Consider the following 25,146-nt stretch of genomic DNA (forward strand, 5'->3'; position numbering starts at 1 on the left):
TTGAAGGGAATGTTTTCCAAAAATGACTGTCTACAATATAATGTGCCAACCACAAGGATTATAGATGACTGGAAGCTAAAAGTTAGCCAAAATAGCTAAAGTTAAAGAACAGAAAATGTAAACAAAAAAGGATTAAAAATAGTAAGTGTTATTAATTTTACAAATGAATGAATACAACGGTGAAAAAAGGACATAAAACTGTAGACTTATCGACACGTCATTTCTAAACGTAGCTCTGCACAGCAGAGGGCACTATAAACAAGCATAAAACGAATTAAATTACTGTACTGCACATTTATGTCCGTCTTGAATACACTGCCCCCTGTAAGGCTGTCATAGGACACTGCAGTGAACCTTTGTGTTTGTACTCACTGTAAGGATCCTTTGTACTGTGAACCGTCACTTTAGGGATACCAGGCCCTGGAAGAAAAAAATCCATATTGCAAAATGTTGCTTTAAAAAAAAAAGAAGAAAGAACGTAAAGTAAAAAAAACCCTCCTAATTTATGAAAATAAGAAATAACAAAACTAGTTATCAATTTGTGTTTTTATCATTGCACACTTCTGGGGCTGATCCTTCTTCATTGCCTTGACTAAGAACTGAAATCTTGTTACTTTCACTTTGGGGAAATGAAGCAAATCAGATAAAGCTAAGACCTCAAAGCTTTAATAAATGTAACAGTTATTTTTACAGTTACTTTGATAGTTTTAAAAAAATGTATCTCATTTACCTAAGCAATAGAGTGTGAAGTGGGTTTGATTGGGGCTGAATTCAGCTCGGAAGAAGCCACATCCGTCGATGAGGTAACAGGAGATGCAGTGGCGCTGAAACACTCCGTCTAGGTCCACACTTGGAAGGCAGTAAAGAGACAGTGTTTAATGACAGTGGATGACAGAATGAGCTGCTTTAGGAAGAGGTCGATGGATCACCGGGATCACGGTATCAACATTTAGAGTTAAACTACTTCACTACTTCTCAGGAACAAATGGAGTCGCCGCGAGATGGGACACTAAAGCCGCGGTACAGATGATTCTGTCAATCCTCCACACGTCGCTTAATCACGCGGCCAAAACTGATTTCATACGAGATGGATCTCCGAGCAGCTTTAAACAAGCCATCAACACTGCGTCATAATATTGAGCAGCGCCTGTGAAGCACAGAGCTGTCTACTGACGAGAAGATATGAAACCTTTAAGGCAGACGAGGACCCACGAAAACATTAATCACCCGCAGCAATATAAGTCTCAGCGGCTTTAGCCTCAGCAACACACAGGGCCCTTGTCCAAAGAGATTGGTTTTGGTTATAAATGTCTCTATTTAATTGTTGTTCCGGAGAAAATACTGCCCACGACTACAAAGATTTATGTCTGGTGTCTCACTGAATGCTTTCCCCATGTTGTTCGTCCGATGTTGGTGAAATCTAAACACGGATCTGACAGATTTAATTAACAGCTTCATTAAATATTAATGGATTGTTTTGAATGTTCAAGGGGAATAACATTCAAATTATTAAATCATCTGATAATGGTCAACAACGTGTACAATGTACTGTATACAAACTAGATTCAATAGTCTTGTTAGCATGGAAGCTAATTATCAATTAATTTTGATTACAAAAAATCTACACCAAAGAAAAATGTGGTCGAGAATATTGTCTAGAAAGACCACTGATGTATGGATGATATATTATGTCACTAAAACTAATTGCAACATGTGATATACATTATATCACTAAAACTAATTGCAACATGTGATACTGGGAAGTGAATTTCTCAGTAATTTGTAGTTTGCAGTGACGATAGTAGCATGTAATGTAATTTGCTATAACTTGTTATTATCGCATTAACTTTAGCAGCGCTTAAACACACCATAAGGCCTCATTAAAATCTCATTAAACTTTGGATGAATTTATATAAATACAGATATAGTCATGTAGTTATGAGATGAATGATAATGACTTATTAAAAACATTCAAGGACTTAAAAAGAAAGAGCTACACTGAGTGTATGGTGGTCCGTACATCTGCAGTGACGCTGCCCGCTGTCTTTTTTCAATCTGGTGTATATAAGATGAGGGATATTAGGGCACCTCTGGTTGGAAATTGTTTTAAATAAAAATAGAGCCAATAGGTGGCGGTATTGCAACAGGAAAAACCAGTGACCATTAAGAGAACTTGCACAATGATAATTAGTGACTGAAACATTCTAAGATAGTTGAACCAAATGAGGGAATCATTTCATCATGGAGGAACGATAATTTAGAAGCAACGTTTTTGGAACAAAGGATTATTTAAATCTGGAAACAAACTTGAAACGTGAGCACAGGCTATGAAAACTGTGCTTTTAAATTTAAGGGGCCAGAAAAAAAAAGCACCACCATAACAAAAGGAAACACATTGCAAAATTAGATAAATAAATCCCACTCAGTCAATTTAAACCACTTTTAAAGGTCTTGGAGCGTTATAAGAAATTGTATTTTCTTTGATGTTCTGGTCTCTTGGGTATCTATTATTGCAGTGCTTGGAAAATTGTGTTTCATTATTTTTATTATGTGATGTGATTTTGGTTTGGTAATTTCACAGAAGGGACCCTTAGTCGTATTAAATAGGAAAGATGCTGATGATAGAGGTCCTGGGAGTAAATTCCAATTAAATAAAAAAAAATCAATCTGGTTTTAAAACAAAAGGAAACTGTAGTTTCAGGGATTTACGTTTTTTCTTACCATGAAACGTACTCACCTGTAAAGGTGTCTGCTCTGTCTGGACTCCTCTGTGCTCAGGAAGTACCTGAGGAGGAGAAAGATTAAATACAGAAATGTCAAGTTAGTCCACAGCTGCACGTGGCCCGTGGGCTGCGTAACTTCAGCGCAATTACTCAGCAGATTAAATTATTCATGACAAACCTATTTACATTTTTTGGAGCATTAAAAAAAACGTGTATCTCATTTAATTTTTTAATCAGTAGAAGTGATTCTGACTTTAAAGCAGCTGAGCAGCAGAAGGCGATCACACAGCTGTTGGTGGTGACCATTCACATGGAGAGAACTGATTGCCTTATTTGTTGGTGTTAAAGCTCCACTTACTTTCTGTTCAACTGGCTGTGTTGACTATGCAGAAAGTTTAGATTTAGTAATCCTAACAAAGTCACAAGCATTCGATTTGACCTGGCTCCACAAACTTGCTCTCACATACAGTTTGCCAGCCTCTTCATCCATGGCACACAGCATGGTGACATCCCAGCTGCCTGATGTCAAGAAACGAGGGGGAACAGACGGAATAGCAAGCTGTTTTTAAAAAAGAAATAAAGACAAAGTGAAAGGTAGGAAGACAAAAATAGGTGCAGTGATACAGTCAGAATGTGTGAGAGGACTGAAAACAGACAGGGCTGTTCCATACAGTGGAATTTAAATGACGACCTCTGCAGTGTGGTGCCTTTGTTTATCCCGCGGTTGTTTATGCAAGAGAGGAAACAAATGGTTTGTAGAAGACCATGAAATGCTTTACTGCCAAACTTACATGGCTGCTGATGAGAGGAAACATCATTTTTTATTTTTAATTGCTCTACTAGGGTTGAATTAATTATTGAACTGAGATCAGTTAAAGTCTGTTAAAAATGTTAAGACCGAAACGGCAGCAGTCTCACTTCATTCCTCCCAAAGGAACATGAATATTTGTTTTAATTTCACAGTGATTTCCTACGGAGGAAGGACTAAACATACCTTTACTAAATAAGTTAATATAGCTACCACAATAGGCTACCACTACTAAGCTATTAACACTGGTGATACCTCAATATTTAAATATTTCTAATAATTTCTATTGTACAGTCTTTGCCTCTGTCCCTGATGTTGCTGCAACACACACATTTCCCCAGTGTGGGATCAATGGAGTTCAAATTTCCCAAGTGTGGGATCAATGGAGTTCAAACGAATCTATTCTATTCTAAAATGTATGAATTGAATAGTCCAGTCATCTTATGTGCATTATCTAAATTTGTTGGCTCACTAACTCAGTCTCATTCGCAGAAAATCCTCACTATATTTGACAGCAGTGGTTATTTAGTCTAAAAGTTGCTAAAATTCACTAAATTCCTACGTATAGTCTTTGATATATGTGACCTCTTAATTGTGTATTCTTTATTTTTCAGGATTGGCTGTATTTTATTGTATTGCAGTTGTGTACCATTGGACTCTTGGCCAGTAGTCCAACATAAATGATCAACTTTGGCTTTACTGAGAGCAAAATATCCATCAAATTAACAAGGAAAAACTCCTATTGATTTAACAATAACAGAAGTGTCGGGTACTGTGTGAAAATCAAACCTGAGGCCGTGAAGTGCTGCTGCGATCTGTAATCTCACACTGTTTTATCTGACCCTGGTGGAATTGTTAACAAGCCCTTAATGTTTACAGTCCTGGAACTGACCTGCGCTGAGAGCCCAGCAATGTGGTGGAACTCTCCACGAGCGCCTTGTTTGGCCGGCAGTATTGTATAAAACACGGAGCCGTCGGCTGAAAACAGCGGGACGTCCTGTGGCGTAAAAAGGTGAGGAGTCAAGCACAGAAGACAACAGTAAAGAGCAGCTGGAAACAGACACTGCTGTGTTTTTGTAACATTTACCTGTCTCTGGTTCTGCATTATGTCCAGCGCTGCTTTGTGTTTCTGAGGAATTCAAAGAGCATGTGTTAGTCGCACATAATTCAAAATGCACTCTCATCATGTATCCAAAGAACGTTTACATTATAGATAAATCGTAGTTTTTCTGCAGCCATTAGTAATTAATGGAAATATACAGAAGAACAACAAAGCCATTCCGAGCCATTTGGGACAAGATTTTTCTTTATCAATTTAAGAGTAATATTCAAATGTAGTCTTTGGCCTTGGCTGGCAAACAACCCTGCTGCCTTGGCAACTGGCTCCAGTAACCTCGCTGCTCTGTGGAGCATGGCACAGTGGCCGCTCAGACCAGCCAGCGGTCCACGACCCAGATGTTTTCTTTGGTACAAACAACCTTTTATTGTTGTTCAATTATTTAATATGGAATATGGAAGTGTTTGGAAAACTATGCAAAACACTTTAATTTTGACATTTGATTAGATATCTACTATATACTGTATACTGTGTATAAATGTGTGTGTATGTATACATGTACACACTATTATTACCATAAATAAATCATTTTCAATCGAATCACATTCAGTGAGAGATGGTGCAAATAATATATTACTAAGAGAAGTTTTTTCAAATGACCTTAAATATTAATCTTATCACTGGAGACTTGAAAAAAAAAAAATCAATGCCTTCAGCAGTGTAAACGAGGCACACATTCCATTAAAACTCCACATTACAGGGGAGACCATTTGATTCCAAATGTTTGAAAGGCGTTGACTCACCTCCGAGCACGCGCCGGTCGTGGCCTCGCACACGCAGAGCACTGACTGATTCTGGGCACGGTTGAGCCATCGAACTGCCAGCCGGGTGCTGCTGATCCACGTCACCATAGAGATATAGCTTTCTCTGCAGAGGATAATACACAGGGGGGAAAAGACTGAAAGGTACTGCAAAAGAACCATGGAAAACAAAGAAATATGGGGAAAATTTAGACAGGTGTGATAAATTCTGACAGGTGCTGCCTCAAGCCTTCAAATTTTATTCACCCTTTTAGGTTTACCCACAATATATTACCTGGTCCTGAGGGAGTCAGGAGGCATCATCTCCAGAGTGTGAGCGGGGCCATAAAGATTCACCACAAACAGACTGACTGATGGGATACTTGATCCAGCCTTTCAGCACAAGGAGAAGGGAAGTTTAAAGCGTTGTCAATTTTTTATCCATTGTGCATGGAAATATCATGTATTTTTATGAAGACAAAAATGGAAATATTCAGAGAATAATGGCTCTTCCTTTGCACAACCTATTCAGTATTTTTTTTATTTATCTCCCAATAAACACATACGCCTGGTTATCAAAAGATATTTGCTATACTCTGAGGTGATCAGAGGTAATCCTGTATTTGCTCACGGTAACTGAAGGAAACTAGAAGTTAAAAAAACAAGTTGGTCATGTGTGTTATTTTATTGTGAAGGAGCAGCACAGATGTTAGAAGTGGTTTACTGGGATAAGGCAGGATTATTCATGTTAAATCCCTGCCATGGCTGCCAGCAATATTTCCAATTATCTCCTCTGTGCAGCACACCCCCCATCTCACCCCGTCCTCCTCGTTTAAATCTGCCTGGAATCAGAGGCATTATGTTATATCACAATCTTAAATATATTCTACCCCAGTATCTTTGTCTGAAGGGGGCAAACAGTGCCTTAATATTCTAGTAAACAGAACATACTGTTCTATAGTTCTTTCAAGAAATTCAAGTATATGAAGATTTAAAGTGCAGTAAAACCCAACATTAACTTGTTTTTTAGGTAAATAAACAAAGAAACATAGTTGGATGTTAATTTAACCTGAACCACAGCACTGTTGTTGTTGATTTAAATACTGTATTCAAGCTACTAAACAACATCTGGTTTTGTGTCATTTGTGAAGAATCCGACCTTAGAATTACTGTCATTAACCACGACACCTCCATTTATATAACGATACGCCTGAGATATTTAGATTTTAATAATCTAAAATTCCAACACGCTTGCAAGTAGTTTAAGGCTGATTTCAGAGCCACCTGCAGAACTGTGAAATAAAGTCTACCAGTTAGTACCTTGGGGTAAGGGAAGAGCATGTTGGACGGGTAAAGACCACCTAAGAACTGGGGTATTTCCATCACAGGTGTGGCAGAGTTGTTGATGCTTAGGTAGGCCAGCCTGGCTCCATCCATAGACCACCAGTGGGCAGCAGAGGTCAGAAGCACCTCCTCTGTATTAAGTGACAATAACAACATATTCTTGCAAAAGTGAATACATCTCAGTTCTGGTTTTAAAGTATTGATGTTGTCTTGTAATCTGGATACTCCACCTTCGTAGGTCCAGTCAGAGATGCCATTCACCATATTATGTCCCTGGCCAGTGGTTGTAAGACGCATGGCTTCAGCGTTGACGCTCGGTTTGTAGTAGATATCGCCATCGAACACAAAGGCCTGGCATGGGCAGCACACACACACACACAGAGAGAAGCAGACGGGCAGCACACACACACACAGAGAGAGAAGCAGAAAATCCATTATCTAAGACAGTCTTCTGGCAGAATTGAGCGTTCGCTGTCCAAGAATGGATGAATCATCGGGCAGCACACACAGTTTGTAGTCAATTCGTCTTTACATGCCAGTTAATACGCTGCATATGAGCAATGACATAGCGGCAAAAACCAATTACGTTTGGGAGGGATGTAGATGAATCATATTATCAGTGTACAATGACCCCTGTAATAGCAGTTTAGTTTCTGCAATAACCTTTGAGCTGGAGGTCTTGTCTGTAATGTCAACCACATGCTGCGATTGATGTTCTCATTAACAAAACATCGGATGAGATTCAGCGTCAGGATTATTACAGATTGCAAAGGTTAAGGAAGTCTTCCTATGATATTGAGAGGGACACATTGATCAAATGACAGCCTCACCAGCTGGTTCCCCTGTGGCCCCCAGGACGCGTACAGCAGCGCTGCCTTCTGCCTCTCTGGAGGGTTCAGCTCCGATAGATCCCTGAAACACACATAAAAACTCAAACATAATCCCTCCATTACGGATAACTGTCCCGCTTAAAGCCCTGTGAGCTCCATCCAAACCCTGCCCTTGAGAGAGAGATAATGTGCTGTGAGGACAAGGGGGCAAGATGCAGCAAAGGAAAACAATGGTTCATGCAAGAGTGCAACATAATCCTGGCTGCTGGTTCTGCTCTCCTCTGGACAGGCAAACATTTTCCTCCCAGGCAAATTCAGGCAATAGTTAATACCGTAGGAAACTGCAGGTCCCCCCGCAAATCCTCTCCACTGTGATATTCAGAGGTTCATCCACAGCCACCGGAGACCTTTACCCTACTGCTACAATGTAGAATATGAATCTCAGGCAGTGGAGTCTAGAGTACAGTACAGTACAAACCTCATGTCGTATGGAACCCGGGGAGGACAGTGACAAATGAATGCATGTCGGACAGATATATGTGGCTCTGGTTGGATGAGAGACGCTTTTGACGCAGACATTTTTTTTTCAGTCCCGAGATCGGCTTGGTAGCGCTCATGCCCAGTGCAGCCCATGCATTAGCATTCACAATTCCACCTACCCATTAGCCACATTGTAGATAGCATAGGAGGCTGTGTAGGACTGAGTGAAAACCTGAAAGAGGTAAAGAGTGTCATGCACACAGGTGTGGCACACTGACTGTAGAGGACACACTACATTTACTGTAATTTGGTGCTCACACATGCTCAAACATGTCAAAGTAAAAAAAAACGAAAAAAACGAAACAGTGGGCCAAGACGGTATTACAATTATCCGACAAGCAGCACGAAGCTGTTTGTATTCTTTGAATTGTTTTTTAAATTACTGCTAAAAAAAGTATACTGCTTATTGCCCTCACAAATGAGGATACAAAAAATTAGAATAGAGAATTTGAAAGACAGTCTTCATAAAAGGTGAATAAAAGTCATCATTATCCTCTTAACAAACAACAAACAGCACCAGGTGTAGTCATTATTAACTTAACCGTAATACCTTAAGTAAAATTAGTGCCTTAAAAAGACCCGTCTGTTACTACACCAATCACAGCTAAGTTAAACTGACTAATTCTAAAGTGTTGCCAGCGATTTCTTGCTTATTGCATCACTACTGCAGTCAGAGTAAGAAGTAGCAGAAGTTTGGAGGGGTTTTTTTTAGCTTAAGTGAACAAAGATAACAATGTGACCACAGAGAGAGAGAGTTAAAGAAATAAAGGCAGACATTCATTAAACAGCGTCCCACTAAAATCTACTGCGACGCAAACCTGACACGAGCATCAGTCGTTCAATAAATAATTTAATTCAAGTGTTAAAGTAGACAAAAAAGGATCAATGGTTTTGTGCACGTGTGCGTTTCCCATAATTGATCGCAGCATTACCTGATGTGTTCTAGGCTTAAATTGATTCCTGGGATTTTCCTTTCTTTTAGTTTAGAACAAATGGCAGGAAGCAGGCTATTTGCCCCATGGCCTTCAAAAGGGTCGGCCTCTTGGAAAGCCAGTTCCGAAAGAAAATTAAATGTCACCTCCTATTCACAGCACATTTAGCAGTGAAATTGAATTTCACCTCTCTGTTGTTTGTGTGTTGTTAGAAATTCATGGAGTGACACAGGGGCAAAACCGCAGGGGCAACGTAGGGGAAATAACTGCTAGGACAGTACAAATGAAACTCAGATCGGTGATATAAGGTCCGAGCCACTGACTGTGCACAGGAAATAAAAGGAGCCATCCAGTTGAAACCAAACAGAGACTGTAAGTCAGCGATGGTTTATCCAAGTGAGAAGACATGTTTTGTTTGCATTTCATTGACCAAACTGCTCAAAAATGTTGTTTGGAATGAGATGCTTATAATAAATCACTTTAAAAGTTTTTCTTCTTTTTTCTTTTTTTTCTTTCTACTTCCAGAGTGTATTAAACCCTGATGAAGCGCAGCTTTATTGGATTTACTTGAGCTTTTAGAAAAAAAAGAAAAAAAAACATCACTTACAGCTTCAGACTGTTCTTTAATGAGAGGAAGCAGTGGCCTCGATGAACAACATTTTCATTTGTGCACCAGTGTATGAGGGGTTGTGAGTGACATTTAGAGATAAAACACAACCTGTTGTATCGTGTTGGGTCAGTGATGAAATTTATACTATGAAAAAAAAGGAGAGATACCACTTCGTATTAAAATTAAAACCCCTACTTGAGCTGTCAAAACAGCTTGACTATAAATGTTAGTTTCACAATGGCACATGAAGGCATCGTGACCAATAGGGAGGACCCGTAGGAAAAAGAGTGTAAAAACAGAAAGAGGTATATGAACAGAACAGGAAGGCGTGTACGGTGAAACAGGAAAATGTGAGGGATGGAATTGAAGATAAAGTAAGAAAAACAGGAAGGTAGGAAAAGGATGCAGAGGCACAGACTGGCAGCTGGAGCTGACAGGTACCCCTACACACAGGAAGTGTTATTGACTGAAATGTCATCTCCGTGAGACCAAAGGGGGCAGCATTGCCACGAGCACGAGGCTCGAGCAGCCGCTTGCGGTTTGTTAAGGAACTTTGCGATTCTGCTCTTGATTTAACATAATACAGCCGGTGGCAGAGGCTGTAAATTAACGTGTGTTTTTGTGTGTCCGCATGTGATAAACAGCCAGGGAGAGTGAGAGCATCTGTCTCCGAGAGGCAGAGTGAACTCTAATGTGGCTGCCAGTAGCATGTCATAAATCCTCCAGATAGTCCTGCCCCTCGCCCCCCTCACCACCACCACCACCAGTGCTCCCCACCCCCTCTTCAAAAGCTGCTGCCAAAACGAGGTGGGTGAGACGGGTGAAGGTGCACAATGCAGTCAGGAGATAGTGTGGGATAATATGACAAAGAAAAGAGGGATGGAGATAACAGCGCACTTTACATGAGCAGGGATATTTGTTGTAGAGCACGGAGATAATAGCTTCCATCCGTCTCTACAGAGATTTTATCTCACAAGCTCCTCTGATACGGCTTCCTTTTTACTTACGCTCATCAGCATTTGCTGCAGACACGTTTCCCACTGGGATTTTATTTGTCACTAAACTGAGCTGGCACACCAGGGTCTATTCGGTTCTGCTTGTCAATCCAAAAAAAACAACCCACCTTTTCTATCTTGAAGTCTAGCTCTAACAGGCACTGGGGCAAAGTGTTCCCCTGTAGAGAATCTTCTTTCTCTTGTTCCTGTGTAAGTGAATCCGTAACTTACTCCTACAGTATGTATTACCTCTTATCAAAATCCATTTATTTTTCATCCAGGCACAAAACCTCTCTTAAGCCTCACAGCTAATACAAAATCCACACAAGTCTTTTTTTTATTACACACTGCCTGTTCACCCACCTCTCTCCACTGCTCCAGCAATTTTATTTTATTTTTTTGAATTCCTGGCATTCCTTGATAACAGTTCCGATTGATTTCACTCAAACAGTGTATCTGAAGTCAAATGGTGCATATCCCATCATTCTTCTCCTCCTCACCTCATTCACAAGCGGCTCTCCCAACAGTGTTTTTCCCTTGTTCCCTACCACTTTCAGCAGTGAGCTGAACAGCAAAGCCGGTGTGTGGTGTGCAAACTGCTTCAGTCAGCATAAATCCCCCCGGAGACGGTCGGGGGGGAGTGTGAGGATGATGAAGCGGGAGAGAGGATGAAGGGAAGACTTGTGAAGAGGAGAAGGGATGGTTGGTGGGAAATGCCTTTGTGCATACAAACTGCCAACCTTGTTCACTGACTTATTTACATTCTGAATGAACAAATGATTCCAGGTGCTGCATCCACCTTCTCAGTGTGTTCACACACACACACACACACACACACACACGCTGAGCATACAAATGAGACGTGACTGATTTCAAACCATGTGGGGTATTGATGTGGCACAAAACTACCAAAGCCGCCCACCAGCCAGACTTTAATGCTCAGACTTTCATCTGCAGAGATTTTCTGCAAACTGATCGAATGCTCATCACGGTATAATTCCGTTAGAAAGCACTGTTTGGACTGGATGCTGCAACACAGCAACAGGCACTCACACACACACACTCTCATACATTTTCTGTGTATGAGGTTTTTTTTTTTTTTAGCACTTTACATAGACATGATGCATAGCCCTCCAGTCCAAATTTGACCACTACAAATATATGCCCAACCCTAATCCTTACCCAAATTCTAATCTGACACTAATTCTAATCCTTACTCAAATTAACCTGTTAGACCCTGCAAAGTCTCAGGACAAAGTGCCCACACATGTAAAGGTATATGAAATTTTGTGAGCACCAGACATAATGCAATCTGCTATCTCCTTACTGTAACCATAACCATTACACAGATTATCTGTCTGTGTAAAAATAACCTAAAAATACTCTTTCACACAATGAGGACCTGAAAAATGTCCCCACAAACCAACATGTCCCAACAACATTAACATTGCCCATAAACTTGTCCCCACAAGTATAGCCACACACACACGCACAATATGGGATGCCATGATTACTGCTCCAGACTCCAGAAATGACATACTAAAATACACTGAACGAATGAGGCGCTGATCAAGATGCAAAAATATGCGTTCAAATTTTTAATAAAAGCAGGGGGAGAATGTGCCCAGGGCTTTCACGCTCATCCATTTCTGTTTATCACCTCTGCTGATTACCTGCACACTCCACAGCCTCCCTGCCTGCCACCAGTGCCGCCACCTCCAAAGTACGTGACGGAGGCGAAACGTTAAGTGAGACCTCAGCGTTTGTCTGAAGCCACCTGTGATTGTGACTCCAGGGAGCCTCTCATTAACGTTCATCGCGGGCGTCGCTGATGTGACGATTCCATTACCATGTAGAGCCAACTCCAGAGTTTTCTCCCCCCTTTTTGCCTTCACCCTCACTTGCATCACTCCGTACAGATCCCTCACTCCGAAGTTCCCCTAAACCTCCACCAGCCACTTTAAATACTCAGCTCCACATAAGTTATCTTAGTCAATAGGCAAGTGGTGTTTTGACACCACAGAACGCTGCAGCAGCAGAAAACAAACACACACACACACACACACACGTTTCTCTCCTCTATGTTGCTTCTTCTCGGCTCTCACTAAGATTTGTGACACTGTTGTTTCCCAGGTTCTGCTGACCTGCCACACACGTAGGTTCAGGGACAATAGCGAGTTGTTTTTTAAATTTTTTTAAAAAAATTATTATTTATTTTGTTTTGTGGCCCCAGTTATTTCTTCCCCAGATAAAACATCAGCAGTACTCATTCTTACTCAACCTTATAGAAAACTTACCATTTGGATGTTATAAGCCAGGAGGACAAACCTCTTGTCTGCAGACACTTGGAATTTGGTGCTAGCCAGATCCTGTAAATGAACGAAGACCAACTTAAGAGAAATAATCACAGAATTAGAAATGGATGCTAATCAGAAGACTGCAAAAAAAAACAAAAAAAACACGAGGATCTTAAACCTGCTTCATTCTTACTGACGTAATCCAAAAGGAGACAGACTATCTTTAAACTTCATCTTTATTACAGTACTTCCTGGCTGTCAGCAGTCACAGTGATACAGTGACAAGTAAGAGCAGTCTGTCCTAAACTTTTTTTTTGGGGAAGCGACCAACTCTCGTACAAACCCTAGAATGCCGTAACAAACCATTCTGACTCAGTCTCTAGTATAAATGAGAGATCATTGCTTAATGTAAAAACTAGCATTATTATTATTATAGAATTTGTGCCTCATTTGTGTATGGCTAACAAAAATAAATCATTTTTTTATTTGATTAATCACGATTAATTGAAATAAATTACTGCTACTAAAATACGTCAGTAACTGTATATTTCTGGGACACAGAGACAAATAGCAGCAGGTGGATGTATGTCTTTCACACCACAAAGTGCAACAATAAGTAATTATTGGATATGATGTTGTGTGCCGTGTGAAACAATAGATTAGAAAATTAATTTAATTGATTTTACAAGTTAATTACTGCAATTAATTCAATGATCTCACTAAATGACCCGTTTTCAGTCGATATTAGCTTGTACTGGCAGAGGATGTAGAGGTGGATGCAACTGCAATATGGAGAACTGAATAGACTAAACCCATTAATTTCAAACCACTACTATGTCAGGATGGCCGAGCGGTCTAAGGCGCTGCGTTCAGGTCGCAGTCTCCCCTGGAGGCGTGGGTTCGAATCCCACTTCTGACAATACTATGCTTTAATTCTGTGTTACAATGACAATAAAGGCTTTTCGATTCTAACGTTTCAATTTCACATTGATCCCATCGGTTTTTAACGACTGATTGTGTGCGTTTGAGTTTTGTCTCAGTGACTCATCTCTGTCTAAGAGCCGTTTTGAGCACAGACAAATCTCCAGCAACAGACAACGATAACTGAACAAACCCTCGGAACAATCGCTATAAACTCGGCAGTTAACCAAAGTTACAGATGCATTTATTTCAATATCAAAGTAATAAAGTGCAAAAAATGTAATCTGTGTTGAAAACAGCAGCGCCTGGGCTGCTCTCTGAAGTCTGAAACAATTATTCCTTAGCTGTTGCAGTGAGACTAATGAAGATTGTTGCACAGACAGAATCAGGACACTTAGAGCTTTCTAACGATGTATAATTTATCAAGTTTGTGTGAGTCCAGTAAACACCCAGGGCCAAAGCACCCCGAGGCTGGGACAATGCATTTTTAAAGATAATCTGGTGTCATTTTTATATTTTCAGCAACTTTTAAAAGCATTATCGTTGTTTTACCCTATAGCTTTTCTACTTTTCCCCTGTTTGAGGCAATAAAGAAGAACACAGTGGTTTTGAATTCCAAATTAAGCTGTAAATTTACCTCTATCTCTACATCTGCAGCATTTTCACTGTTTTGGCTTCACTTCAATGGATTCTTTGAAACTAATTTTTCAGACAGTATTAATAAGCGTTCATTCATTCATTTTCCACTGCTCAACTCTTATTTGGGTCATGGAGTTTAAATCAATCACAGCAATCTGCCACATAACCACTTATAGACAAACAAACCATTCACACTCACATTCCGCCGTGGTGAATATAGAGTGAAAATGTACCCTAATCAACAACCTGCATGATTTTAGACCTTGGATTCAAATTGATGATCCTCCTGCTGTAAGGCAAACCTATATAACCACCAATCCCAGTGTATGGCCCCCACCTTTGTCACACACATTTAAAGGGTTCATTAATCCACCGTTTGTTTTAATTACACAGTATACAGTTTCTGCAGACCTCTGGTATACATTAGTTTAAGACTTCCAAGATTTACACAGAGGCACTGTTGGGAATTGGTGATCAAACTCTAAGCAGAGCAAAGCAGTTACCAAATATTTAACCGCCTACTGTCCGCCTGCTGTACTTGTTTTTTTTTCCACGTTTTAATTAGGCCAGTGTAAATGAATCAACACATCAGCAAGGTAAGCTTCTTTCTAATGTTCCTAAGTTAGCAAAGCTGCTAAATTTCAAACGTCATTATAAGTCAGGTACAAAAAAACAGGAAGGGGAAGAGAGGACAGATATTTATTTAACAGATATAATACTCTGCAGAACAGGGGTGTCAAACATATGGCCCGTGGCCCACTTGGGGGTTCAATACAGCCAACCAAAATTTCTGACATGTCAGAAATTCTTCCGACGGTGGTTCGGGAACAGATAATCGGCCCTCGTTACCCCCCGTGCGCTGTACGGAAAAACACGCCTGTCGAAACGTGAAATCGGGCCGAGCGTTTCCAGGTCGTGCGTCTCAAAAATCGGGTCAAAAACGGGCTAAAATCATACAGTGTATGCCCGGCCTTAGGCTTTGTCCACACTGTTGGTCTTTATACTGAATAACATTTTTGATGAGACAGGATTTGTGTGAGGTTGTTCACGTTTAAGTTTTAATGTGAGCAGACTCACATCAGACTCAAGTATGAACGGTCCTGGGTCTGAACGTTTGGAGGAATGATATATAGTTTGGATAGTGATTTCTGATACCTGTTCCTCGACAGGTAACAGAAATACTCCAAATACCTCAGCAGGATTTATTCTCGAAAAATACATTCATGGTATCAACTGATGAACAGCAGTAAAGCAATAGCAATTGCTGGGTAAAGGAGAAGATTCTTTTGATCTGACACCTTTCAGCGTCTCTACGCAATGACCCATATAAGTGTGGCAGTGTTTCGCAGAGGCATTTCTTTAAAATGATGCTCCTATTAGGAATATTCTCTTTGAAGGCACATGTGGAGGGCTTACAGAAGAGCCGGAGGGAAGGGAATGAGCTAATACTGTCACTCTGCCAAGTCTTTTTTTAATCTCACAACTAGGAGATGTGGAACAGTGGGACTCCACAGCTTATCTCCCCCTCAATTTGTCCGTGGATATGAGCCACTCGGCACTGAAACCTGTTTCCTGTCCCTGTGACTCACCAGGGAACTGTTGTCCAGCACAGTGGTGGTGAAGTTGCTGTTCAGGTTGAATGACAGGATGTGTCCCTCTCTGGTACGCACGGCCACTTCGTTGTCTGACAGGGTTGAGACATTGAAGCAGAGGGAAGCATCCGGTGTTAATAAGAGTCATTAATTAAATTAACAGATAGCTGCTGCGTCTGCAAACCAGCGTCACAGCCCTAGGTGAAATCATTAAAGGACTAATTTGTGGGTCTCAGCAGAGCTCCTTACCGTTCAACCATGCCACACAGGGGTCATGAACTTTGAATTCCTCACGCTCCAGGTCCTCCATGGTCAGATGGGAACGAAGGAGCAAGTGTGATTCATCTTTGAAGGCAGAGATTTGACATTAGTTCATCAGGGGAGCAGGAAACATGCACGGTCGTGGAATCAGTTCATTCTCATAGTTTGGCCGAGTTATGACTCCCGTTAAGACACATTCTGGGTGTTAATGAACAAGCTTATTACATTTTCTCAGTGGGCATTTCAATTTTCATTAAACACAGGGTAGTGGAGATTAAATTACAAGAAGGGAACATCCTGTCTGCTTGATATTAAAGCCAATTTATTGTGTTTGTTTAATCCAAAAAGACACTGACAAGTAAAATGTCAACATGTTTTTTTGGGGGGTGGGAGAGGGTTATAATCTCAAAGAGACATTTTTGTGGTTGCCAGGCAACTGCTTAGAGCCAAGAAATTGTAGCTGAGATTATACTCCTCCATAAAACGACGAATTTTTTTTTTTTTATTCTGCCGTTGTTGTACAGATAAAACACACCAAGTGTTAATTAATTGTAAGGCTGTGTTCAGTTATTTTCAGTCTGTGATTTTGTCAACCAAAAATATTTTCTACAATGGCAAAAATAATGCCTTGACGCCCAGCAGTGAATCTCATCTCTTTTTTTAAAACAAAATTTTACCCTCCAGCTTTTATTTTATTGATTTTTTTCTCATTTTCTTCCATCCTCACCAGGAGTCAGAAGGATGACAGAGAGAATGACCAGAGACATAACGGCCAGGATCACCACCATGGCAATTCCGATGCCCTTCCAGTTCCGTGGCGGACCATCTGAACTTCCCATGTCCTGATAGTGAGGGAAGGGAGCACACACACAGAGAACAACACACAAAGACAGTGATAAATGCCAGCACAGCACAGCATGGGGACATTAGTGATGCTTCATTTCCACATTCTCACAAAAATCTCCTTGACAAACTGCCTTAGGGAGATTGAGACTGGTCCTCAGCATCACAGTTAATCCCTTGTCGGATTAAGCACATTTTCTGTATGAGAGCTGCAAAAAAAAAAAAAAAAAGAAAAAAAAAGGTGCCTATAAAAAAACTAGACTTTGAACGGCAATTACAGTTTTGGCTGTGTCCTGATTTTTCTTCATCACTGGCTCATTTCACTTGTTACATGACTGACGGGGCGTGTGATGTTTCTAAAACAGAGTGGGATGAGTCCAGTTATTGATCTTCAGAGGCTTCGATTGTGAATCTATATTCAAAGCTTGTTTTAGATGCAAATAATTAGTGCAGGGTTAAGGGTTTATTTAGCTGCTCTAAGTTAGCTGTTACCTAAACCACAAGGGGGAATATGGTGACTATACATATGTGTGTGTGAGAGTGTGTAATATAATTGTGACTTAAAAGAGATGGTGGGAGTAGGTGTAAGACTGACTCTTTATATTTATATATATATACATATATACATATATATGTGTGTGTGTGTATATATATAAGATAGTATTCTGCTGTTTATTTGTGTAGCAGTTAGCACTGCTGCAAGCAGAGAGCAGAAGAGAAGTAAGGCTTCGATTCCCAGAGGAACCACATACCCCTGTTAATTTGCCCATTTTGGGCCAAATAAGGGACTCAATTATTATTATTATTATTGTATTTTGTGTTAAACCTATTCCATGTAATTCACTGTCCTATCTGCTGGGGCTCTGACCTCGCTCTTGCTTTATAAAAATCATATGTCTCACAGGATATTAGAAATGCACTCTGGGTCAGGCAAGTCTCTGCCAGCAGTCAATCACCAATGGTCAGCCATGTTGTCAACTGGTCAAACAAAGTGTAAAAACCACTGTAAGTAAGACGTCCTATTGTTTTATAAAAAGGTCTGAACCCTGCTCATTTAGTCCATAACATTTTTATCCTATTAAATCTGTTTCAACTTTTACTCAGTGTCTTGAATCCAACAATTCACACATTCTCCGGAGGGATTATATTTCTTTACAATTCTGTCATTTTTTTAAAAAAAAAGAAAAAAAAAGATACTACATCTCGGAAGGGGAGCTCAGTTTCCCAAGAGACAGAAACTTGGAAGTTTCTGCTCCACCACTTGCATACCATCTGCAGATGGGATCTGGAGGAACTGATGTAATGATCCGAACCTGTCACAATTAAACACAGTCCCATGCTGTTCCCAGCCTGCGCTGCATTCCCTTTTTAATGAGAGGCGGGTACTGCAGGAACCACGTGCCAGCTGGAGTGCGAGAGTCAAATCTCACTCCAAACATAAAACCCAGCCTTTGTTACGGCCGCCCAGCCCTCTGACTTAACCCTTGTTGTAGCATCTATGCTCACGCTCACCTTCCTCAGCCTTTGGCAGACAGACAGCGGAAGGAGGGCATCTGGTTCACTGGATAACAGATTGTTGCGCCTCCGAGCTCTGTGGGTGACACCGGCTGTCCCCAAGTCTCGGCAACTGGCCATAGTCCTTTCAAAATCCACAGCACCTACTCTCCACACAAAAGTCACTCTTCTCTGCTGGTATAGAAAAATACACTATGTTCCCCTGTAGTCCATTTAAGAAAAGTCTCTAATTCTTTGGCTGCTATAGAAAAGAAGACTAGCCATTTACTTAAATTACCTGAGTCCAAATGTCCCTAAAACACATCTCCAAATGGTGAACAGTTTTTCTTGGAACAGAGGATTGAACGTACATTCCGAATTCAGTAGAATGGAAAATGTGTTGCCACGCTATTAAATGTATTTATGTGTTTTTGTCTCAAAATAGTTTCAGTTTTATTTTACTTTTAATATAACAGATGCAGATAATGATGACGTTAAACAAGCAAATGAATCAGTTACATTCTAATATTATCATCACTTACTATGGACTGTAATTATATTTGTATTTATATGTCTACCTAAATACAAAGTCTACAAGATACCTCTGTTTGTACTGCTAAAAAAAGACTGCATCAAGATTTGCTTCTTGTTAATCAGCTAAAGAATACATTGACATATTAACTGGTGTTAGCAAACAAAATCTATAAGCAGTCTTTTTCAGTCCCATAACAACAAAACAAGTGAAGTGTGGAGCCATTTCAGTCTAGAGTTTTGATTTAAAGACCCAATGTGATGTTTGTAATCATTTTAGGTTTCCTTTTTTCACAAATATCAACTGCTTTAATCCAAACAGTAAGTCACAGTGGCTTAGCTATGTGGCTAACAGCGATTAGCTTCGAATCAAGCTAGGTGATGTAAATCTTTAGAAATTCCATTTAAAAACACACAGTACAAATCCAATTCAGCCCAAATTATATTCACCAACCTCACAGGGAGAAAATGCGGAGCGGCTGAAGCAGCATTTGAGTCTCCAGAACGATTTTTCTTTGGTAATTTATTCCCAGCCAAGGCTTCATCTTTGAGAGCTATCCATTCCTGGTTATAGAACCATAGCATGTAAACTTTAAACTAGCACCAGCTTCAGAAGAACTTTTAAGAACTCTGACAGGTCACAGCTGGAAGATTGATATCCATGCCTGTGTACTGTATCTACCAACCCTTCTAGAACTCTCTTTTATCTCTAACTTTTTCTCCTCTTGGATTCAATTTCTCAGGTGAAACTCCTATTATCCTTCCATCAGATTAGAAACTGTACAGTACTCTGTGTGCGCTTTGGTAAAGTAGGCTACAGTCATCACAGAAACACTGTACCATCAGCGCTGAACTCATACACTTTAAACTAACTACTTTCAGTGAACGCAATGGCACTATAAAGTAACTACAAAAAACAAAAACAATTTCTAGAAACGTCAGTACATTTCAGAAATGTATGTATGTATGTATGCAGCCTTTATAAAATATTAATATTGTACAGTATCATAGTAACAGGCTACATATTGGCTATGTTGCACTGACAAACACATTACTTTAGCTCAGAATACTAAGCCATGTCGTATGTTTGCTTCCGGAAAAATCTGTTAGCATGCTAATTAAGCAATCACACAGAATGTAACAGTTATTTTGAAATTTTTTGTTGCACTTTGGTACAGTAACAAAATAGTTGGACTGTTAGTTATTTTGAAATTTTTTGTTGCACGTTGGTACAGTAACAAAATAGTTGGACTGTAGAATTTTAATCATAAATTCATATCTTTGTTCTTTTTCCAAATAAAGGGCCAGACTACAGATTTTAGGCTTTACTGCACTTTCAGGGATTTGACCTACTTGTCCATGCATATCATACAGCAAGAATGCAATATTCTTCTGGAAACCCATAAGACTTGGATCAAATTATATTTCTTCACTTGACTGATCTCAGCACACACTTTTTTTTTGTTTTTAGCTGAATATCCTCCTAATAAGATGCATATCCCCATGTTATCCCCATGTGTCCCGACGTTGAACCTCACTTTCAAATTAGGTTGCATTGTTGTTCATGCGAGCAGGGAGAATCCCACGTTTGTGTGAATGAGGATTTTTTGTCACATTTGCAAATTAGGTAGGAATGAGGCCAGCAGCATCCCCAGAGTCAACACGGCGCTGCTGGAGCTCGCTGGATGCTGGTTGCCGTGCGTGAGGGACATAATGCAGCATAATCAGCTAAACACAGGAGAGCAAAGGACAGCCTGGCGGCCAGGCGACTCACCGATGGGTTCTCCCATTGCAGCCTTATGGACAAGCAGATCTGAATATATCAGAGTAAGTGTGTAAGTATAACTGGAAGGCACTTTTCTGATGAGCCAAATCAAAAATGAATCACACATTGACCTTCCGCCTTAAGCCATCTATTTTATTCACTGTGTCCGATCCCAGAGGAAGTCCAGATGAGATGTCAGTCACGCGGCAAAGAGTGGAGGAATACAAATCAAAGACCTGTGTGTTCATGGATGCTTTCTGAACACTGTACCATGATGATGATTATTTTCCTCAGCCGTCCACAACAAAGAGAGAGAGGCCGACGGGGCTTAAGTAATTTCCCTCATCAAAAATAGAGAATCAATAAAACGTACAGTTTTACAAAAACCAAAGGAAATGAAGTAATAATCAGAACAAGGCAGTAAAAGGAGCCGTCATTTGTTTCTTCACATTTAACTTCCCAGCTCCTGGCAGATTTGTACCAGAACATGAAAAACAATAGATTTTTTTTTTCAAATAGATTTTTAACTATCAGATTCTTATTTTTTTTCTTTGTTTTCTTTTCTTTAGGGGCACTGCAGGCGAAAGCAGCAAACAAAAAAAAACCAACAAACAATTCCATCTGTATTGATTGAGTGTGAAGACCAAAAAAGCAAGCCATGCCGAACACAATTATTCAATCTGCACACCATGCACCACAGCTAGCTGGTGTAGGATCCAGGCAGTGTTAAGAATTCATAAATTGGGCTCAGGAGACCTCCATAGCTCCATCTTCTGTGTCTTTTTCAGGCACAGAGAATCCGACAATAAATCACACGGAGAAGAATGAGGAAAGTGGGCTGTTTGTAGACTCAGGTTCCGGTTTTGCATACCTCCAAAACAGGCCTCTCCTGTGACCTCAGGAAATGGTGATATTAAACACATGACATCAGAGAAGGCATCAATGAAATCTCCCCCGCCATAAAAACAGGAGGGGTTCTATTGACGGACACGTGCAGCCCTCAATATAACCGATATGTGCCTGATTTTAATGATTCACCGTAACTGCTCACAGGGGAGAGCGTTAAATTTGCAAGTATCCCACGTATGTGTTACCGTCAATATCCCTCACCGCCTCATTTAAAATGAAGGTCATCATTAGAGCTGGATGAAGCTTAAGCCTGGTTGGAATTGATGGTAACCAGGCAGCTGTGGTAATGAGAGACTCCTGCTCCAGTTCACTATTGATTCATATCTTTTATCAAATCTGGGCGATTCACTGCACCAATGGTTCTCACTTTGTGATTCCCATCCTAAAAAGCTCTGTGGGACAAATTGGGCAGCTTTTTTTTTTTTTTTGTCCTCCAGGTTATTACCAGACATTGCAGTACAAGCCTTTAAGAAATAAAAGACCTGCCGTTTTTACCCTCCACTGCTGCAAGGCTGCCCTGCTGTCTTGTTCTCTCTATACTCCCCATCACGCATAAGGAAAATGACTGTACAGCGGGGTCCTGTATGAAATAGCTTTTCGTCAGCATGTCCGGGAAAATCACAGTGACTGCTTTTTAAAACATGCAACATCTGCAAAAAAAAAAAACGTGTGGAAGGGATGGGGGAGACGTTATTCAATGAGTGTGAAAACGGGCAGGGAATAAATAGTGTGTCACAGGTGGGGAATTTAATATCAGCATAACGTCAGCACCTGGTGCACTAACGCTGTGATGTCGATTAGATTACACTGTCACACTGTCAGTACCGAGGGTGAAATTCAAAGCAGCACGACTTTTACCTTTTACTTTCTGATCTTCAGGCATCAGCGGTGATGAGAGCGTTACACATTCTGGCCATGAGTGTCAATAAGACACACAGCAGGCACTTTGATACACATCACTGTTCCCTTAAGAGTATTGGTTTCCCTCAAATTATAACGCACACACATATGGTGTGATGCAGGAAAAAGAACCGTGAATTTTCTTATCTAGCGTAAGACATTATTAAAGTGTGCAAAAGGGATTTACCTCTTTTCTGTGTATATTCTGTGTACAAGACATGTTGCTTAATTTGCCACTGATGGATTGTCTATAAACCCTGCAGCCTTATGTGGCCCCTTCGAGGTAACGACAATAATGCTGCCGAGGGACAATTGAGATTCAACAAGATTTTTTTCTTCACACTCGCAGCTGAATAATCAAACGGGTCCATCAGCCACTGTACGACATCACCGTCTCTGCATTACAAAGCAATTAGACGATGGTCGTTTAATAACTAAAGTGCTCCATGTATAGTCCTTTGAATAGTCAAGTCCACAGGGGGAGCTGTATTGATTGAAGGAGGGTGACAGTTTGATGAGATTTGTTAATTAGTCTACTGGGTAGGCTTTAAAATAGTGTCACTGCCTCAAAGATAAACAGAAGAATCACACATCGCACGCCACGACCGCGGCTTATGGTGCATAAGAAAGTTGGAAACACGGGAAGGAAAAATGCAGATGTCAGAGTTTCAAAACATTCAAGGTACACTTTCAAGAATACGAATAGAATTAAGAATGAGAATAACTACACCTACTGGCGGAATTAGACTCAGGGATAAGAATGAGAATATGAATAACAAATGAAAGTAGTACTAGGAATAATAATTAGAACAGCTTTTTTGTAAAACAGCCATTGGCAGAATTTGGCTTGGCTATAATTAAACCACTAGTGGCTGTTAATTCCCCCCAAATAAGAACAGGAATAAGAATAAGAACATTTGTAAAACATCCACTTGCAGAATCAGGCTCAGGAGTGAGAGTGAGAATAAGTATGAGAATAGGCTTGTGAATACAAAATAGGAATAAGGATTAGAGTAAAAACCTATTTTGCATAAAACATTTTCTGGACAGAATTTTGTTTAGATATCATTAAGCCAAACTAATAGAATATCGATTAGGATTAGGAATAAGAAATAAGAATTATAATAACATCTGTTTCCCACTACAGGTTCATTTGCATGTCACGACTGCAGAGAACGAATTTGAGCAGCAAATGATAAAAATAAAGGATTTAGAAAAAAATTATATATATATACATATATACCTATATATATAAGGACACCAAGTTTGGTATTTTTTGTAAAAACCCCTATTATGTTCCCTTCCGTTCTAGTTTAGAAGGTCCTATAGTTGAATTACACGAAACATTTGTCACTCAGATCATAAACGACCGCTGATTTGCACACACAAAAAAACTGTAGATATTTGCCTCAGTGCTGGAAACACCTACACACAGCAGGAGGACCATCGATCATGTTAGAGAGCAGGGAGTCGGAGGGAGTTCCTTTGTCACAGTGCGGGTTCGCACTGGAGGAGACACGGCAAAATATTACGGGTGAGGGGGTGTGGGAGGTGAAGGGGTGTGGGGGGGGGGGGGAAATGACATGTGCAGCGGATGCAGATGTGGTGGTAAAAGTGTGAACGGGACGTGATGGTGGTGAACAACGAGTTCCAGCAGACTGCACCAGATTGATATTGACCCTAAAGTCTGAACGGGCGAAATGGGCTTCAACGCGAATCGATATCAATCGTAAAGGAGGCACACATGAGGGAATCCTCTGCTGCACGCGCGCGCACACACACACAGACACACACACATACACACTTCTCATTATCTCGGACAATACTGCAAACTTTAAGTCAAATATAAGAAGCGAGCAGGTGGTGAAAGAAAAACAACAGCCCGTGAACGTACCAGCTCCGTGGTCATGTTTTGTTGAGTGGTAGCGATCATGGTTATTCCGCAACAAGCGCCTCAGCCTCAGTCTTCAAAACGCTGTGAACAGCTGCGCCGTAGTGTTGCTGAGCTTTTTCTGCATGCTCTGCTCCTTCTTTAAGTTTGCCTCGCTCACCCTCCTCCTCCTCTCGCTCTCTCTCTCTCTCGCGCTTTTTCCCACCCTCTCTCTCTCTCTTCCTCTTTTGCTCTCCCTCTCTTTTTCCTTTTAATCTCTGTGTCTTTTTCCCCTCTCACCCTTCTCTCCTACATTTATCTGTCTTCTCTCCATCTGTCTCCACGTGTCTACCCTTTCTCTCTCTCTCTTATTTGTTTAGTCTCTCAATCTTTTTCTTCCTCTCTTTTTATCTCTATCTCCCCTTTACCTCTCCCTCTCTACCTCTGTGTCCCCATCTGTCCTGTCCATCTCTTTCCCCCCTCTA

At 40.5% G+C, this 25,146-nt stretch overlaps 1 protein-coding gene and 1 non-coding gene across 4 annotated transcripts in view; one reads left to right on the forward strand and one right to left on the reverse strand.

Annotated features, from left to right (window-relative positions):
* LOC103385288 (inactive dipeptidyl peptidase 10) overlaps nucleotides 1-25,146 on the reverse strand; it is a 29,364-nt gene extending 4,218 nt beyond the window's left edge. Inside the window, exons 1-17 of one of the 3 annotated variants that reach the window (XM_017036244.2) lie at nucleotides 24,686-25,146; nucleotides 17,077-17,191; nucleotides 16,338-16,433; nucleotides 16,086-16,180; nucleotides 12,937-13,008; nucleotides 8,222-8,274; nucleotides 7,563-7,644; nucleotides 6,963-7,083; nucleotides 6,709-6,863; nucleotides 5,684-5,781; nucleotides 5,392-5,515; nucleotides 4,619-4,660; nucleotides 4,424-4,528; nucleotides 3,191-3,282; nucleotides 2,738-2,785; nucleotides 731-849; nucleotides 373-420 (exon numbers count right to left, since the gene is read on the reverse strand). In XM_017036244.2, coding sequence (XP_016891733.1) covers nucleotides 373-420; nucleotides 731-849; nucleotides 2,738-2,785; nucleotides 3,191-3,282; nucleotides 4,424-4,528; nucleotides 4,619-4,660; nucleotides 5,392-5,515; nucleotides 5,684-5,781; nucleotides 6,709-6,863; nucleotides 6,963-7,083; nucleotides 7,563-7,644; nucleotides 8,222-8,274; nucleotides 12,937-13,008; nucleotides 16,086-16,180; nucleotides 16,338-16,433; nucleotides 17,077-17,191; nucleotides 24,686-24,724 — 1,504 coding nt within the window. In that variant the 5' untranslated portion in view covers nucleotides 24,725-25,146. Of the gene's footprint in view, nucleotides 1-372; nucleotides 421-730; nucleotides 850-2,737; nucleotides 2,786-3,190; nucleotides 3,283-4,423; nucleotides 4,529-4,618; nucleotides 4,661-5,391; nucleotides 5,516-5,683; nucleotides 5,782-6,708; nucleotides 6,864-6,962; nucleotides 7,084-7,562; nucleotides 7,645-8,221; nucleotides 8,275-12,936; nucleotides 13,009-16,085; nucleotides 16,181-16,337; nucleotides 16,434-17,076; nucleotides 17,192-17,304; nucleotides 17,951-19,671; nucleotides 19,974-24,685 lie in introns of those variants that run through there. The other 2 variants (XM_017036247.2, XM_017036246.2) reach the window with 2 other exon arrangements.
* Nucleotides 13,773-13,855, forward strand: trnal-cag (transfer RNA leucine (anticodon CAG)). The gene has a single exon. It is a non-coding gene; the product is annotated as a tRNA-Leu (tRNA).

The sequence above is a fragment of the Cynoglossus semilaevis genome, chromosome 10, assembly GCF_000523025.1.
Source record: "Cynoglossus semilaevis isolate Cse_v1.0 chromosome 10, Cse_v1.0, whole genome shotgun sequence".
Lineage (NCBI taxonomy): Eukaryota > Metazoa > Chordata > Actinopteri > Pleuronectiformes > Cynoglossidae > Cynoglossus > Cynoglossus semilaevis.